This window comes from Chiloscyllium plagiosum, chromosome 42, assembly GCF_004010195.1.
Source record: "Chiloscyllium plagiosum isolate BGI_BamShark_2017 chromosome 42, ASM401019v2, whole genome shotgun sequence".
Classification (NCBI taxonomy): domain Eukaryota; kingdom Metazoa; phylum Chordata; class Chondrichthyes; order Orectolobiformes; family Hemiscylliidae; genus Chiloscyllium; species Chiloscyllium plagiosum.
In genome coordinates this window covers 9867855-9886162 of record NC_057751.1, presented here as the reverse complement: position 1 = coordinate 9886162, position 18308 = coordinate 9867855, and the positions used below count along the sequence as shown (strand labels likewise).

Sequence of the window (18308 nt, the reverse complement as noted above, 5' to 3'; positions counted from 1 at the left end):
TTGCATAGATTTGCCTCAGCAATGCTGACCTATTTTAATTTATTAACACACACCATGAATAATGATTGTTTTCACCTCTTCTCTACTCCCATTCATAGTCATTTTGCTTCTTGCTCTGGGGACTCTCACCATCTGTTTTTCTTGTTCCCCCTCCCCCTTGTTAACAGCCACAAAATCCAATATTCAGTTCCAATTAAGAGTTGCACAGAACATGAAAAGTTAACCACATTTCCATCTCCAAAGATGCTGCCAGATCTGCTCAGATTCTCCAGAACTTTCTGTTCTTCATTTCAGATTTCTAGCAGTCACATTATTTAATGCAACAGAGTGACTAAAGCTTGATTCAATTATGCAGTCTGCTGAATTCTCAACTCCACTCAGCTGGTACATGTGCCTTCTCACAGCAAGGATATATGCATTTTGCAAGAATCTCGTTTGATGGACAATGATGGACAAAGTAAGATGCTCTTAAATTAGCAGGCAGCTTTTGTGAATCATACTGGAAAATTACTCTATGTATAGCAGTTCCTTTTATTATAATCTTCTATGATGCACACCACTGGCACATCGTTATTGAAAACTCAGCTTCGCCCTCCCTGTAATTTTACAACCTCCACAGAATTATTCATCTTGTGAATTTTGTGATTCCCAAACTGTCTCCCACCCAAGTAGTATATAACATAAAACTAAATGCTTCTGTTGATGTTATTAATTAATAAGAATCGCACTATGCTCATGTTGCACCATCTGAATTGCTTGTAGTGCATCTTTACCTCTGTGCATAAAGGTCTGAATTCAAGTCACACAAAGGTGTGCCTTAACATATTTGAACAGACTGATTGCGAAAATAATTTTTAAGAATTAATTTCCAGAGGTTCAGCTGGTCTGTGGAAGGAAATAATAGTCTGTTAGGAGAAAGTGAGGACTGAAAATGCTGGAAAGTTGGAGTTGAAAAGTATGGCACTGGAAACGCACAGGTCAGGCAGCATCTGAGGAGCAGCAGAGTTGACATTTTAGGCATAAGCCCTTCATCAGTAACATGTAGTGGGAAGGAGGCTGAGAGATAAATAAGGAAATGTGCGTGGGGCTGGGGGAGGAAGGTAGCTGGGAAGGCGAGAGGTGGATGCAGGTGTAGGGGGAAATAGTGATAGGTCAGTGGGGAAGGTAGAGCAGGTAGATGGAAGAAAGGTGGACAGGTAGGACAGTTCAAGAGGGCATTGCTGAGTTGGAGGATTGGAAGTGGGAAGAGGTGGGGACGGTTGTGGGGAGATTTGGAAACTAGTGAAGTCAATGTTGATGCCGAGTAGTTGAAGGGTCCCTAGGCAGAAGATGAGGCGTTCTTCCTCCAGTTGTTGGGTGGCTTGGATATGGCAATGGAGGAGGCCCAATACTTGCATGTCCTTGGGGGTGTAGGAAGAGGAATTGAAGTGGTTCACCACAGGGCGGTGGGGTTGTTTGGTCCATGTGTCCCAGAGTTGTTCTCTGAAATGCTCCGTGAGTTGGCATCCTGTTTCCCCTGTGTTGAGGAGACCACATTGAGAGAAACGGACTCAGTAGATCATTTGCAGGAAACGCTCTGCCGAATGTGAAAAGATCCTTTTGGGCCTTGGGTGGAGGTGAGGAGGGAGGTGTGAGCACAGGTTTTACACCTCTTGCAATGGCAAGGGAAGGTGCCGGGAGTGGAGGAGGGTTGGGGCGGGTGGTGGACCTAACGAGGGATTCATGGAGGGAATGATCTCTGCGGAACACATAGGGGTAGGGAGGGAAATATATTTCTGGTGGTGGGGTCTGATAGTAAGTGGCAGAAATGGCAGAGGATAACATGCTATATTTGTGGGCGGCACGGTGGCACAGTGGTTAGCACTGCTGCCTCACAGCGCCAGAGATCCGGGTTCAATTCCTGCCTCAGGCGACTGACTGTGTGGAGTTTGCCCGTTCTCCCTGTGTCTGCGTGGGTTTCCTCCGGGTGCTCCGGTTTCCTCCCACAGTCCAAAGATGTGCAGGTGGTTGCGCTTCGGCGGGGCGGTGTGGACTTGTTGGGCCGAAGGGCCTGTTTCCACACTGTAATGTAATCTAATCTAATCTAATATCCAGAGATTAGTTGGGTGTAAGGTGAGAACTGGGGGGGTTTATCCTTATTGTGGTTGGAGAGATGGGGTTCAACGGAAAACGTGTGAGAAGTGAAGGAGATGTGCTGGAGGGCATTGTTGATCACAGGGGAGGAGAAATTGCAGGTCTTGAAAGGGGAGGCCATTGGGGATGTCCTGGAGTGGAACTGCTCCTCCTGAGTGCAGATATGGTGGAGGAGGAGGAATTGGGAGTAAAAGATTCTGGTTTTACAGGAGGGAGAAGGTGTAGTCAAGGTAGCCGTGGGAGTCGGTGGGTTTGAAATTGTTGTCCGTGTTGATAGAGACGGAGATAGAGACGGAGAGGTCCAGGAAAGGGAGGGAGGTGTCAGAGATGGTTCATGTGAATAGCAGTCTGCTGTTGTGCTGCACTGAATATTGCAAAAAAAACCTGTGAGAAAAACTGATTGGCTCCTGCTTCTTCCTTTGCCAGATGGATATTGATTGCATTATACTCCATTCCTGTAAATGTCTGAATTTAATTCTTAGCAACAAACCATGTTTACACATGAGCTTCTTGACACACATCTGGTTGTGCTGTGAGCTGACAACGTTATTTGGTAATTTATCACTAAACAGGACAGTCAATCAAAGGTAGATGCTTGCAGCGTGATCAATTTTTCAGACTTGCAGTACAGCGGAGGTGATTATGGAAAGCTTCCAGCTGATTTATGATACCAGATGATGGCAACAATTTGACTCCTGGAGCACAGCCGTTCCTTCTGTCCATATAATTAGCTTGATACCGTGGTGATAGATTTACAATGTGAGAAACTGATTGAAGCAGTATAGTAGATGGGTGCCGTAAAAGTCGAACATCACACGAGCAGTAAACTACTGTGGCAATGCAAAAAATATTATGAATGTTTTGAGACATCGAACACAACTCATTGTCATGGTATATCAGAATTATGATTTGAAACTTCTCTCAACACTTCAGTTTCTATTCACATCACAAAGGCGGTTACTTTATGAAAGAAAGAATATATAGTTTGTGTTTTTTTCAATCTTAAGAATCCAATATGTTTCACTTAATGGGGAGTAATGGCCAAATGGTTTTGCCATGAGACTAATAAACCAGAGACCAGGTCATGTTCTGGGGACCTGGGTTCGAAACCCACCAAAAACATGATGAAATTCAACGCATAATAATGAATTGATTGACAAAAAAACACAGCTGGTTCAGTGATGTCCTATAGGCAGGAAATCTGTCAAACTCCTTGGTCTGTCCCACATTTGACTGCAGACTCATAGTAACATGCTTGAGTCTTGACTGTCCTCTGAAATGACTGAGCAATCCAGAACTTGCCATACATGTAGCTGAACTTTTCCAGCACAGGTACAACACTGGCATCAACCAACAATGTCTGAAGTTACTCAAGTATTTTCTATACACAAGAAGTAGGATAAATCCAACCAATTACTGTCCTATCAGTATCTTCCTTCAGTGTTGCTGGGTCCACATCCTGCAACTCCATTTCAAAAGGTCAACCTACACCAAATGGATCTCAGAGACTATCACTCTGGCCCTTCCTCTTTTTTTTGCAAAAAATGGAGCTCTGCATTTCTGAGAGCACGTTCCACTCAAAACTCCCTCAGAAATGAGAAAATGTACTTGCATTCTGATGGTTCTTTCAAAGTGCAGAGCTGTTATGGGTAAGCTAAGTGTACTTCCTTGTTATCGTAGTCAGCAGTATTCTGAAATGTAAAGTTTCCAACAGCTACTTTTAACCGCTGCTTTCAAACTATAAATCCAGAAGGCAAGTACTGTAGACTGCTAGGTACGTTGGTCCCAGGTTTCATGGTAAATCAGATGCCAGCTTGGGAGGTGCCATTTGCAGAATCCCAGACAGGTAGAAGAGAGAGGGGGTGCCACATTAAGTAGTATGGAGACAACATTCCCCACCAAATTCCCTTTGGTCACATATCTTTGATTATGGCATTGCATCAGAATCACAGTTTCACGAAAAAGTGCACAATTCAATTCCTTCATGAAAATTCAATGATGGGACAAAATCACAAACAACAGGGTCCACACCAAGGTCAACAGACCCACCAGGAGGCAAGCGCTGAAATCTGGCTCTGAATATCCTAGAACCTGCATCCAACATCCAACTGTCCACAGGAAGGCCAAAAGTGTTACAGCTGCATAAGGTTTCCCAAGTCGCCTCCAAGGCCAATATGAACTGCCACTTTTGTGGACACTGCATCATACTCTTCAGTCACACGATCTCTCTGAAAGCACTCAATTGTAAAGATTAGCACCATACAATTCAAGTGCAATACAGAGGAACGGTGTGACGACTGAGTCAATGCAGAGAGGCCTTTTATATATGAAACTAGCTGAACTGAATAGACAAGTAAATGCAACAAATGAGACCACAGGTTTCACAGAAGTAGGACTCGATCATCAAAGTTAAGTGACAATACTTTGATTTAAGATAAGTATTACCAATGACCTTTTTGAAGTGTCATATACCTTAGTTGGCAAGACATTAAATGTTGATGATCATGTTGTGTGATGGAGAGCATATGATAATTAAAAAGGAAACAGTAAATAAGTTTAGATGTTTAAACATGGAAACAGAAAGTGTTTGAAAACAATTAGAGGGATGAGAGAAACACTGGGCAGAATCTTAATGTGGGCTTTGGCATCTTGACTAAAGAAGAGTGCTAAGCCCACACTTGCTTTCAGCAAGGCCTGTTCAGCAATCTTTAGGGAGATTCCCCAGCTACACAGGGTCAACTGCAGACAGGATTAACATGCTGCTGGCCCCGAGCATTGGAAGCCCCAACTAGACAACTGAGCATGGAGAGGACTCTGTGAAGGGGCTTTCCAACCTGCAGAGAGTGTGAAACCTTCATCTCCAATGTAGCGTGGATCAAGACTGCCACAGGGCCACTTTGGGTGGTCACTCATGCTCTCTGCTGGCGTCCATTAGGACTTGTAAAACTTTAAACTAGCTGTCGACCTCTACTTGGAAAAATGTGATCCACAGCTGTCCAGCCTCTGGAAAGCTCCTTGGCAGTTGGGACTGTGTTGAGGAACAATCTCGACAGGACTACCTATTCTTTTCCAGGTCTGCAATTTCATCAGTGTCTGTTCATGAGTATCCATCTTCTTCTCAGAAGATTGACGAGCATGGATCTCCATTTCTGACTGTCCTGTAGTGCCCTAACATTTTTCACGGAGGTCAAATGGTTCCTTGAATACACATTATGTCAATTTTGTGTGTTCGCTGTCTGTTCGAGTGAAATGACCAAAATATTATATCCTTCCCTTGGATGTTTTGTTCTAATTTTGTCTTTCCTACAGCCATCTCTCGCATTTCCTCTGTGTAGGATTTCTTTCAGTCCACATCTCAATGCATTCAGTTGGGTCTTTGCTTATTATCCATGTCTAAAAAAATATGTAACATAGATTGAACATTGTAACATCGGAACAAGGATTGAGCATTCAGCTGTCAAGACTGTATGTTCTGGATTCCAGAGATGTTCACCCCATTCCATTTTCCACATGATCTCCAATATAAGGATACATTGACTCCGAAGGAGGACAACATAAGTTTACAAGAATTATACTTGGACTTCAGGGGTTAAGCTATAATGAGAGATTATGCAAATCAGTCTGTTATCTCTATAATTCACAAAGTTGAAGTGTAATCTCATCGAAGTCTTCAATATACTGAAAGGAAAAGACAGGGTAGGTAAAAATAAACTATTTCTACTGGTTGGGGATGTTAGGACCAGAGGGTATAGTCTAAAACTTCGGGCCAGACTGTTCAGAAGAATTGTAGGGAAGCACTTCGACACACAATGGGTGGTGAAGGTTTGGAATTCACTTCAAGAAATGGCAGTGGATGCAGGATCAGTTGTTATATTTTAAATCTGAGATAGCCACATTTTTGTGAAGCAAAGCTTTGGGGACTTTGGGCCAAAGGTACATATATGGAGTTAGGCTACAAATCAGCCATGATCGCAATGAACAGCAGAACAGGGTTGAGGGGCTGAATGGCCTCTTCGTTATCTGATATTCCATATCCTTTAATGGCAGCAGTTTCCAGAAACCAATCAATTTGTCTCTTGACCATGCTCTATGATTGAGCTTCCACAGCTCTCTGAGATAGAGAGTTTCAAAGATTCATCATTCTCTGAGTGAGGAAATTCCTCTGTTAATGTCTTTAATACCATCACCCTTATCTTGGGAAAATCTCCAAATGGGAAGTATCCATTCTGTCAAGCCTGAATTTTTAAGTTTCAAATAGATCACTCTTCACACCTTAAGAGAATAGAGACACAATTTCTTCAATCTCTACTCCTAAGACAAGCTAACTATCTATTATATTCCAACTACCATGTTCTAGCCCATTCACTTATCCTATACACGTCCGCTTGAAGGCTCCTTGAAACCTCCTTACAACTTACGTTTGGTGTCATCAATAAATCTGTACATTTAGTGACAACCTGTAGCTGCTCAGACTCAGGCTTGGTTCACCTATTCCTATCAACTACTTCAGGGCTTGGAAAATCATCCCACTGTCCATTTCAAAGGGTTTTCTGATGGTTATTTACCTGTTAGAGCTGCATACCATTTGCAGCGGAATTATTCACAATAATTAGCTATATGGCCAAGGTCACTTACTCTCTCTCTCAGGTCAGCACTTTACAGAGGAGAGAACAGCAAATTATTCAAAACAATTAAATGTTCTTTCCATGAGCTCAAGTCACTGTTTAGCTTTTTTTGAAGTTTCTGCAGTTCAACATTCTGTTCACTGCTTTAAAATCAAAGCACATTTCTATCAGAATCACTTTGTTCTGTCTTCTGACTAAAACTGACTGAATTCAGAATTTCCCACGAGATGTGACTAAGTGTCTGTGTGACAAGTTAGAGCATTCTGGTTTATGGTGTGCCATGAGAGGCTGCTGCACCATGCAGCACAGTGGTAGCATAACACTGGATTGAATTTAACTGACTACGGTCAGATTATTTGTGTGTGAATGGACAGAAGAAATGAGAGCAATTCCTCAGATAAGAGGGGTGTCTGTCAGAAGAGACTGAGAAGGATGAGCTTTACCACTGGCAAGTTTATAAACATTAGACTTTAAGCAACTGGAACATACACAGCAATAACCATCGCCGACACTCACTTTGGTTTCCACCATGATCACTCAGCTCTCAATCTCATGTAGCGTGGACCAGAAGGGGCCAACAGAACTGAATTCCAGAGGTGAAATGAGAATGAGAGCTTGACTTCAAGGTAGCAATTGACTGAATGCACCATCAAAAGGCCCTTGTAAAATTGGACAATAACTCTTCCCTTCCTTTCCTTTACTTATCTGTCTCCATCTCTGAGAAAAGGCTACAGGGGAACTATGACAATGAGCTCAGGTCCGCAAATATAGTTCTTCGCACCCTGCTGCTGATAAAGCTCTTTCATATTTTTCCAGTTTCTCTGCCTCCGTTGCATCTGTTCTGATGATGTAATCTGCCTCAAGGGTGCTTATATCATGTCTTCCATTTTCCTTGACTCAGTAATCCACACCACCCCCAATTGTGACAGGGTCCTCGAAGGTGTCCAATCCATTTCCTGCATTTGTGCTCTCTAATGCCAATTCCTCCCTTCTGAAGGCCTAATATGGTTCCCCTTGTCCTCACGTTTCATGCTACTCGCATCCACACGTAACAAATAAGCCTTGACCATGTTTGCCATCATGAAACATATCTTTCCTTTTGTGTTTTAGTATTCAGAAGAAACTAATCTGTCTACAATACTGGTGGACTGGTCCATATTTAAGAACTCAGGGCCAATCAAGATGAGTACACCATTCCATTACAGAGTTCATTCACAAGTGTGTGCCTCAGATGCACCTTTTCCCTCAGTCACCCCTGCAAATGCCGGAGTGATTTTTGAGAGTGAACCCACAGAAAGCTACTGACCCCGATGAAGGTTCCAGCTGTGCACTCTGATCCTACGCGTACCAGTTGACAGGAGAATTTGCTGACATCTTTAACCTTTCCTTACTATGCTCTGAAGTCCCCACCTGCTTCAAGAAAACCACCACTGTCACGGAATAAAAGAAAACTCATGCAGTGAGCCTCAATTACTACTGCACGATGACTTTGACTTCCCTTATTATGAAGTGCTTTGAGAAGTTAGTCACGGCTCATATCAAAACTCTAGCCTCCCAGCCTGCCTTGATCCCTTGAAATTTGTCTACCATCGCAACAGGTCCATGGCAGATGCCATCTCCTTGGCTCTACCCTCATCCCTGTAACATCTGGGGAACAAGATAGCTACATCAGGCTCCTAATCATTGACCACAGCTCCACTTTCAACACCATAATTCCAACCAGACTAATCTTCAAACTCTGATTCCTCGGTCTCTGGTCAGCGCTCTGCAACTGTATCCTTGACTTCCTGATCCAATGACCATAATCAGTGAGAATAGGCAACAGCATCTCCTCCATGACAATCCTCACTGGTGCCCCACAAGGCTGAGTACACTGCCTCTTGCTATACTCCCTGTACACCCGTGACTGTGTGGCCAAATTTCATCCTAACTCTACAAGTTTCCTGACGACACCACCGTTGTAGGCTGGATCTCAAACAATGATGAGATAGAATACAGTAAAGAAATAAACTGTTTGGTGGCATGGTGTAAATCTCTCCCTCAATGTCAGCAAAACAAAAGAGCTAGTCATTGACTTCAGGAAGCAAGGTGGAGTGCATGCCCCTATCTGCATCACTGGAGCTGAGGTGGAGGTGGTCAAGAGCATCAGATGTGAAGGTCACCAACAATCTGTCCTGTTCCACCCAAGTTGATGCGATGGTCAAGAAAACACAACAATGCCTCTACTTCCTGAGGAGGCTAAGGAAATACAGCATATCGGTAATGACTTTTATCAATTTTTATAGGTGCATCACAGAAAGCATTCCAACCGGATGCATCACAGCTTAGTATGACAATTGCTCTGCTCAGGACAGTAAGAAACTAGTGAGTTGTGAACACAGCCCAGTCCATCACGCAAACCATCCTTCCATCCATTGACTCGACCAAGACTTATCAGTGCATCAGGAAGGCAATCAACATCATCAAAGACCCCACCCATCCCAGTTATAATCTCTTCCATCGGGCAGAAGATACAAAAGCTTAAACACACTTCAGAAAGATTCAAGAATCGTGTCTACCCCACAGGTATGAATGGACCTCAAATTGCAAATCTAATGTTGACCTTGCTCTTTGTGCATCTTCTCCATCTGTAACATTGTATTGCTCATTCTGCTGTATTACTCGATTGCACTTTGTCTGGCATGATTTGCCTATGCTGCACGCAAAACAAAACATTTCACTGTATCTCGGCAGATGTAACAATAATAAATGAAATCGAAACCATGGTTCATTCCTCTGTCATCCCAAACGCCCATCCATTTCCAGCATTTCTCCATGCAAGAGGAGAAGAGACAACACCTGCCCCATCACTTCATCTCTCCAACTGTCCAAAGTCCCAAAACTGCTTCCAAGTGGTACAGCAACACAAGAATATTTGTTTCAATTCAGCCAATTGTATTTTCTGTTTATAGAACATAAAATGTTACAGCGCAGTACAGGCCCTTTGGCCCTTGACGTTGCACCGACCTGTGAAAATAATGTGCTGCCCATCTAACCTACATTGTTCCACTATTATCCATATGCATGTCCAATGCCCATTTAAATACCCTTAATATTGGCAAGTCTACTACGGTTGCAGACAGGCCGTTCCATGCCTCTACTACTCTGAGTGAAGAAACTACCCTGAATATATGTCTTAAATCTATCACCCCTCATTTAAAGCTATGTCCCTTTGTGTTAGCCTTCACCATCCAAAGAAAAAGGCTCTCACTGTCCACCCGATCTAACCCTCTGATTTTCTTATACGTCTCAATTAAGTCATCTCTCAACTTTCTTCTCTCCAATGAAAACAGCCTCAGTTCCCGCAGCCTTTCCTCATAAGACCTTCCTTCCATACCAGGTAACACACACTGTAAGTAATCTAATCTAAAAAAACTACCCTGAATATATGTCTTAAATCTATCACCCCTCATTTAAAGCTATGTCCCTTTGTGTTTGCCTTCACCATCCAAAGAAAAAGGCTCTCACTGTCCACCCTATCTAACCCTCTGATTTTCTTATACGTCTCAATTAAGTCATCTCTCAACTTTCTTCTCTCCAATGAAAACAGCCTCAGTTCCCGCAGCCTTTCATCCATACTTCCTTCCATACCAGGTATGGACCTTCCTTCCATACCAGGTAACATCCCAGTAAATCTCCTCTGAACCCGTTCTCAAGCTTCTACATCCTTCCTATAATGCGGTGACCAGAACTGCATGCAATACTCCAGGTGCGGCCTTACAAGTGTCTTGTACAGCTGAAACATTACCCTGTGGCTCCATAATTAAATCTCCCTACCAATAAATGCCAACACACCATAAGCCTTCTTATTAACCCTATCAACCTGGGTGGTAACTTTCAGGGATTTATGTACCAGGACATCAAGATCTCTCTGTTCATCTACACTGCCAAGAATTTTACCATTAGCCCAGTACTCTGCATTCCTGTTACTTCTTCCGAAGTGAACTACCTCACACTTTTCCACATTAAACTCTATTTGCCACTTCACAGCCCAGCTCTGCCTCTTATCTATGTCCCTCTGTAACTCACAATAACCCTTGGCACTATCCACATCTCTGCCTACCTTAGTGTCATCCACAAATTTACTTACCTATCCTTCTACGCCCACATCCAGATCATTTCGAAAAATGACAAACAACAGTGGCCCCAAAACAGATCCTTGCGGCACACCACTGGTAACTGAGCTCCAGGATGAATATTTTCCATCAACCACCACCCTCTGTCTTCGTTCAACTAGCCAATTTCTGATCCAAACTGCTAAATCACCTTCAATCCCAAATCTCTGTATTTTGTGCAATAGCCTACCGTGTGGAGCCTTCTGGATGTAGGTTTGCTTGCTGAGCTGGAAGGTTCATTTGCAGATGTTTCATCACCATCTTCAGTAACCCTCCGGATGAAGCACTGCTGTTTCCTGCTTTCTAGTAATATGTTTGGGATTCCTTGGGGTTGGTGATTTCATTTCCTGTGGTGAATTCATTTCCTATGTTGATGTCATTTCCTGCTCTTTTCTCAGGGGGTGGTACCTTATCAAACGCCTTACTGAAGTCCACATACACTACTTCAACCACTTTATCTTCATTCACCTATTTTGTTGCCTTTTCGAAGGACTCAATAAGGTGAGTGAGGCACAACCTACTTTTCACAAAACTGTGTTGACTATCCCTAATCAAATTATTCCTTTCCAAATGATTATAAATCCTATCTCTTATGACCTTTTCCAACACTTTACCCCCAACCGAGATGAGGATCATTGGCCTATAATTACAACTCCCCTTCTTAAACAAGGGAACATTTGCTATCCTCCAGTCTTCTGGCACTTCTCTTGTCGACATTGATGACATACAGACCAAAGCCAATGGCTCTGTAATCTCCTCCTTGGCTCCCCGGAGAATCCGAGGATAAATCCCATCCGACCCAGGGGTCTTATCTATTTTCAGATCTTCCAAAATTGCTAAAACCTCCTCTTTATCAACAGCAATCCCATCTAATCTTGTAGCCCGTATCTCTGTATTCTCACTAACACCATCGTGCTTTTCTAATGTGAAGACTGACGAAAATTATTCATTAAGCGCTTCCCCGTGTCCTCAGATTCCACACACAACTTTCCACCTCTATATTTGATTGGCCCTAATTTTACTCTAGTCATTCTTTTATTCCTGATAAACCTATAGTAGGTTCTTAGGGTTTTCCTTGATCCTATCTGCCAACAACTTCACATTGTCCCCTCCTGGGTTTTCTTTGCCCTCTCTTTACATCTTTTCTGGCTAACTTATAACTTTCAAGCCCCCTAACTGAGCCTTCACGCCTTATCCTCCAGAAGCCTTCCTCTTTTTCTTGACAAGAGCTTCAACTTCTTTCGTAAACCATGGCTCCCTCTTTTGACAACTACCTCCCTGCCTGATAGGTATATACTTATCAAGGACGCGGAGTAGCTGTTCCTTGAATAAGCTCCACATTTCAAGTGGATCCATCCCCTCCAGTTTCCTTCCCCACCCTACGCATCCAAAATCTTCCCTTATAATGTGGTTCATTCCAAACTGTGGAGAAAAAACACTGATAAAGTGGTGTCTTTGCAGAATACCTCTGTTCAGTCTGCAAACGTACCCCGACCTTTGCACAGCTTGCCATTTTAATTCTTCACCTTGCTTGCACATAGTTATCTCCTCTCTTGGCTCACCAGAGCATTCCAATTAAGCTTCACACAAGCTTGAAAAACATATCTTTTGATTTGGTACTTTACATTCTGCCGGCTGCAGATGAATCTGTTCATGATAGGGATGTGCAGGCTAAGACTGGCCATGAGAGATGCAGGGTTATAGGGTGGTGGGTCTGGATGGGATACTCTTCGCAGGATCATTGTTGACTTGATGGGCCGAATGGCCTGCTTCTACACTGCACGGATTCTATGATTGTAGACTCAATACTAAGTTCTACAATTTCATGCTATAACCTCTGTCACGACTCAGTTTCCTTCTCTTGGCAGTTTTGCAGTCCTACTCTTGATTTTGGAAAACAACTATTCATTATTCTGCCATTCACTTCTCCCTGGATACACAACTCATTTTCTAAACTGCCCATTCTAACTTCCCTTGGCTTTGACCTCCACCTTCCTCCCGTTCTTGTATCAATCTGTGTCTTCTGAAAATGTATTGCATTTCCAACTTTTCCCACTTCCGATGAAGAGTCATTGGTCTAAAACTCTGATTTCTCTCCACACAGTTGTTGCCAGACCTGATCAGATTTTTCCAACATATTGATTTCCGATCCACAATATTTTGCTTTTGTATCAAAGGCTGATGCAAATAATTACAGTTATGTGATGGAATACTCCTCCTCTTACCTTTGTGAATGCACAGTCAAGAAGCATGAAACCTTTCAGGATATAGCCCATTTGAACCCCACCCATCACATAGGAAGATTCACTTCCAATCCCACCAATGCACAATACTTTCAATGTGTAATGCTTAGAAGATGGATTGAGGAAACTAGTTGTAGCTTCTTCAGCAGGACCATCTAAATAGGCAAATTTTACTGTCTGGAAAAAGAGCTGCATCCAACAGGAACACCAACCATATCCTGCACTCTGTTTTGACTTGGAAACCTACCTTCATTGTCAGTGAGTCAAGAACCTGGAACTCTCTCGAACAGGGAGTACCTGCATTTCACGGATTACAGCAGTTCAAGAAGTTGGCTTGCCAACTCTCAAGGGTAATTATGGAATGACAATATGTCTTGACTTTCCCAGTGATAACAACATCCCATGGATGAAAAAAGAAATTCAACATAGCTTGATGGAATTGACACAAAGAGGCTGTTTGTCCTGATTGTAAAATTTAAAATGTATGACTTCACATTTATCTTCATTGAACTACATTTAATTATAACAGATGGATTATTAAAACAATCCTTTTGATTTCAAATTTAAGCACACCCAGCCTTGGCAGTGGGCATAGCAATTAAATGCTACAATATTGAAGAGATAGAAATCACAGTCAAATATCTACACAGTATTACATATTATAAAACCCCTGCTCCTGTCATCAAACATAAACAACGAAACACATATGCTGTCAAAAGTCGATGATTCGCTGCATCAGATTAGTGAACAGAAACTCAAAAAAACAATTAAATCTCACAGCAGATCCACGATTTATTCAGAAATAAACCATTTCAAAACTTTAGTGTTTTTCTGGTATTAATTGGGCAAAGACAAAATGAACTGATTCGAAAGCATCAATTTCAAAATACGACGATTGAAACAGAATCTTAAAGATGGAACAATGTCTCAAGGTCATTCAGAGAGAGTGAATTGAGATTTAAAATGTCCAGCACTTACAATTGTGATCTTTAAATATATATTCGCACAGCTACAAGAACTACACTTCGGAAGACGATGTCACTCCAACTGCCGTTGCAATTTAAGTTCTGGAAACGAATTAGGTTTAAGAAAACTATTTGTCCAAGTCCCTTTACAAACTCGCTTTCCAAAAGCAGAAGAGGTTTGAGATGCCCATTCACACAACATCCCAGGACAATTCAACTTCCTGAAAAAAACACAATTCCAAAAGCATTCCAAGTATCAACTCAAGAGAAACACTTTCATTTCCAGCTGTTTAGATGCCAAATAAGGCAAAAACAGATGAAGGTTAACTCGGTTGGGAATAATTTACATTTATGCTCTGATGTTGCGCCAGCTCAAAAGAAAGGGCCGGATTTACCTTCTGCATCCTACCGTAGTCTATTCTGGCTCTGTTACTCGGCATTAAGGCAATGTTTGTGTTTGAGGGTCTCAGCTCTGCACATTCACCAGTTCACAACTGCCGCGGAAGCTCCTTCAGCAGGTTTTTAAATCCCGCCCTGTGATACCCCACCCCACCTCCCGTCTGGTCTCTCGGAATTTTTTTTTTGTTCCCAAACTGTCTCCTCGGTAAAGTCTGCAGTGGACCTGGCTCGGTGGGTCCCCCGTCTTGCCCTCGCCATCTCACGGATGCATTTCTTGCTCCTTTTGGTTCTTCGGAGCCTCTGCGAGCCGCCTGTCACCATGGAGACGCGGCCTGCTCCCTAGAAACGGAGCCTACACCCACGAACCAGGGAGAGGGACAGGGACAGGTCCCTGGCAAGAGCAGCATCCTTGCCCCGGTGGCCAAAGTGGGGAATCTGACTCCAAGTTCCAAACACACACACAGTCCACTGCAGAAGGTGGCCTCCTTTGGCAAGGAGTGCTGCTGCTGCCTGCTTCCAGTCACTACCACTCCATATAGACACATACACACATTAACTGGCTCTGTAAGGAAACCCAACAACGACCAAACAGAAAGAGCTAACATGTGAGCCTGCATAAGGAAATTGGCAAGCATTTACACAAGTTGATCTACTGCCAAAATCATGCTTTTTTCTAAAAAAGTCTCGACTATTCAGTAGAGAAGAACAGGCAGGAAAAATGTCCCCCAAGCAGTTAGAAAACTACAGTAAGAGGTTGGCATAACAAGAAATGGTGACACACAAAAGGCCTCAGTTGATGGTACTCTCACTTCAAAATTTGAATTCTGTGTGCTCAATCACCACTCGAGAAAAGACAGCACAAATCTCAAGGCTGACTCCATGGTGTTGCACTGAGGGATTGCCATTTCATGTAAAACTTCGGAGGAGCTGATACATTCCTTTGTCGCCAGGTTGAAGTCTGGGGAAGTGATCAAAATAGCTCAGGACATCTGATCATGATCCAATTGCTTTTTGTGAAAGCTGCCTGCAAAGTACTTCAGAAAACATTGAGGTCACAAAAAGTCCTGAAAAAATGCAAGCTTTTCTTCTTTTGTGAGATAGGTAAGTAAACATGAAATGGACTTGAGTTTAACAACTACATCTTCAAGTTGTGTTTGAACACAATCTTTACGAAAGCCGAATAAATTAATTTTAATTTGCATAGTATATCGGGGAAATGACAGGTTTTCATCTCACTCTGACTTCAAGCTTCCATCATCATGTTGTCCTTATGCAAAATGAACCTTCACGTTGTTCCATTTGAAGTATGATGTCATTCTTACAAATCAGGTGCCAAAATTATGATTATTTTCAGTCTTGCAGAACAATACAAAGTTAGAATCATATTTGAGACTTGGAACTGTGCCATATACGTCATAAAATTTCTTCCAAATCCTTATGGTAGAACTCTGAAGCACAGCTCACATTCTCATACAGTTACAAAAGCAAAACAATCTTCAGTGGGAACAATGGCTTGTGACCTGTGTCTCATTTCAACACTAATTCTTTAGTTTCCAAAGTGAAATTCATGTTGGCAGTTTTCAGCACAGTGAGTATCCAAAACAATTGTCTAAATTAAAATGACTGTTGATAAAGAGTGGATTATCAAACATTTTGTTGTATTTGAAAAAGTTTGGTTGTGTCATTGTTTAATTACATAAAATATAAAATCACATTTCTTTCAAGCTACTTTCAGTCCTGAAGGATTAAATAAAATGTCAAGGAGGGCTAGAGTGCACCGTCCAGATGACAAGATTTAACGAAGGCTGTATAACTTGTTTCTATACTGTTCATCATCTGTAAGCACTTAAAACTTGACCTCCTGACATAACTTCTTTTCCAAGGGGCAATTATGCATGAGTCAGAAGCTTCATTAAGCTTTTCTGCAGGTAAAAGATGCTTGAGATACTAGTGCCTTACATGAGAATTTTATGGATTATCATGGAAAGATTAATTTGTCTCCTTTCAACAAATTGATTCTTGTACTATGTGGCCTTCATGTGAATGTTTGGTGCCGTTGTGCTTCTGTCAAAGTTGAACATGTTCCTAAAAATGGTCTTGATGCACATGAATGTAACTAATAATCAATTTGCTTATGTTGAAAGGGTCACAAACACAGATGTGAAAAATCTCTAGTTAGAAATTACAACTTCCTCCCCGACAAGTGACCTTTTTCATGATTTGTTTCAAGTTGTAATCATGTGATATTTGTATCATTGGTATTACTTTGGTGTATGAAAATCATTGAGTACTGGAATTACTTTCCTGCAGAATTCCAACATGCTCAATTAGCACAAAATAAATGTTGTTGATGATTATCATCTCCTGAATGTGCTGGGTGACATTTTTCAGTATCACTGACATTATTCGGCTTCATGAGTTTAGAATTCTTCAGTTTTTTTCTTTCGTATTCAAGCATAGTCCGGCAAGCACATGACCGACCTGTAATCTGCATTAAATGTAACAGGTAAAATTATGGTCAATTGCTATAAAAAGCGACACTTTGATGCCTTTACTCTTGACTCATCAGGATGGAATTGCAGTACCAAATTTCAAATAAATAAACACAAATAATGATCCCCATGCGAATACGTTGACCGGGATTGCACAGTTTCAACTTAAACAAAAACTCAGGACATTATTGCCTTCTCCGTGACTGTCTCTCACCGAGTCCACTTTCTAATCAATCACCACTCTTCTCAAGCAATTTAAATTCTTGCTCCTTTGTTGCAATTTGGTCCTCTTTGCTGTTCTATCCTGGTACGTACAAAGCGAAAAGTTTTGACAGCATGTCTCTTTTCCCAGAAATTGTCATGTTCAGTACAAAGCAAATATTTGACTATGCTTTACTACATCCATTTCATTTCTGCTGAAAATACGTCATCTATTGCTGAAACTATTAAATGGTGGGATTGGCTTCAAAGTCAATTCATCACAAGATTCAGTTGTGATGTTCCAGTGGCGGCTGCTGCAATTTGTTAACTAAAAATAAAGTTGGCTAGGCAAAAGTGAGGACTTCAGGTGCTGGAGATTAGAGTTGAGAGCATGATGAAGAGCTTTTGCCCGAAACGTTGATTTTCCTGCTCCTCAGAGGCTGCCTGACCTGCTGTGCTTTTCTAGTACCACACTCTTGACAAAAATAAAATTGGTCGACTTGTAAATGAACAGATCCCTAAAATGATACGTGCAATACAGGGTAAGGAAAAATCTCTATTTCCAGGAAAGAAAAAATAATCTGCTTTGGCTTTAGGAGGCAAATGTTGAATATAAAACAGAAAATGCAAGAGAAACTCAACAGGTCTAGCAGCATCTGTATCCACTTCATTTATGAAACAAAAGCAAGAATTAGTGTTCAAGAGTCTGATATGCCTTCTTAAGAACTGAAAAGGGTTGCAAAATGGTGTTTTAATACACTAACAGAAGTGGAGGAGAAGCAAAGGGAACAGATGGTGTGAAGGTTTACTGCAAAACGCAAAGGGTTTGCTAATTGGGGTGAAAGAGCAATGTATATGTAAAAAGAGTATACGCAAGGGTGAAATTAGTTCTTCCAGCTCACAGCCAAGTCAACGAGACACAGCAACAATACAGGGAGAAGAATGTAAGAAAACTGGAAGATGTTTATGGGCGGCATGGTGGCACAGTGGTTAGCACTGCTGCCTCACAGCGCCTGAGACCCGGGTTCAATTCCCGCCTCAGGCGACTGACTGTGTGGAGTTTGCACGTTCTCCCCGTGTCTGCGTGGGTTTCCTC

General features: G+C 42.1%; 1 protein-coding gene across 3 annotated transcripts in view; it reads right to left on the bottom strand.

Annotated features, from left to right (window-relative positions):
* Window positions 1–15325, bottom strand: part of gck (glucokinase (hexokinase 4)) — a 39907-nt gene extending 24582 nt beyond the window's left edge. Inside the window, exon 1 of one of the 3 annotated variants that reach the window (XM_043681351.1) lies at window positions 14516–15325. In XM_043681351.1, the coding sequence (XP_043537286.1) occupies window positions 14516–14560 (45 nt within the window). In that variant the 5' untranslated portion in view covers window positions 14561–15325. The other 2 variants (XM_043681349.1, XM_043681350.1) reach the window with 2 other exon arrangements.
* Window positions 15326–18308: the final 2983 nt, after the last annotated feature.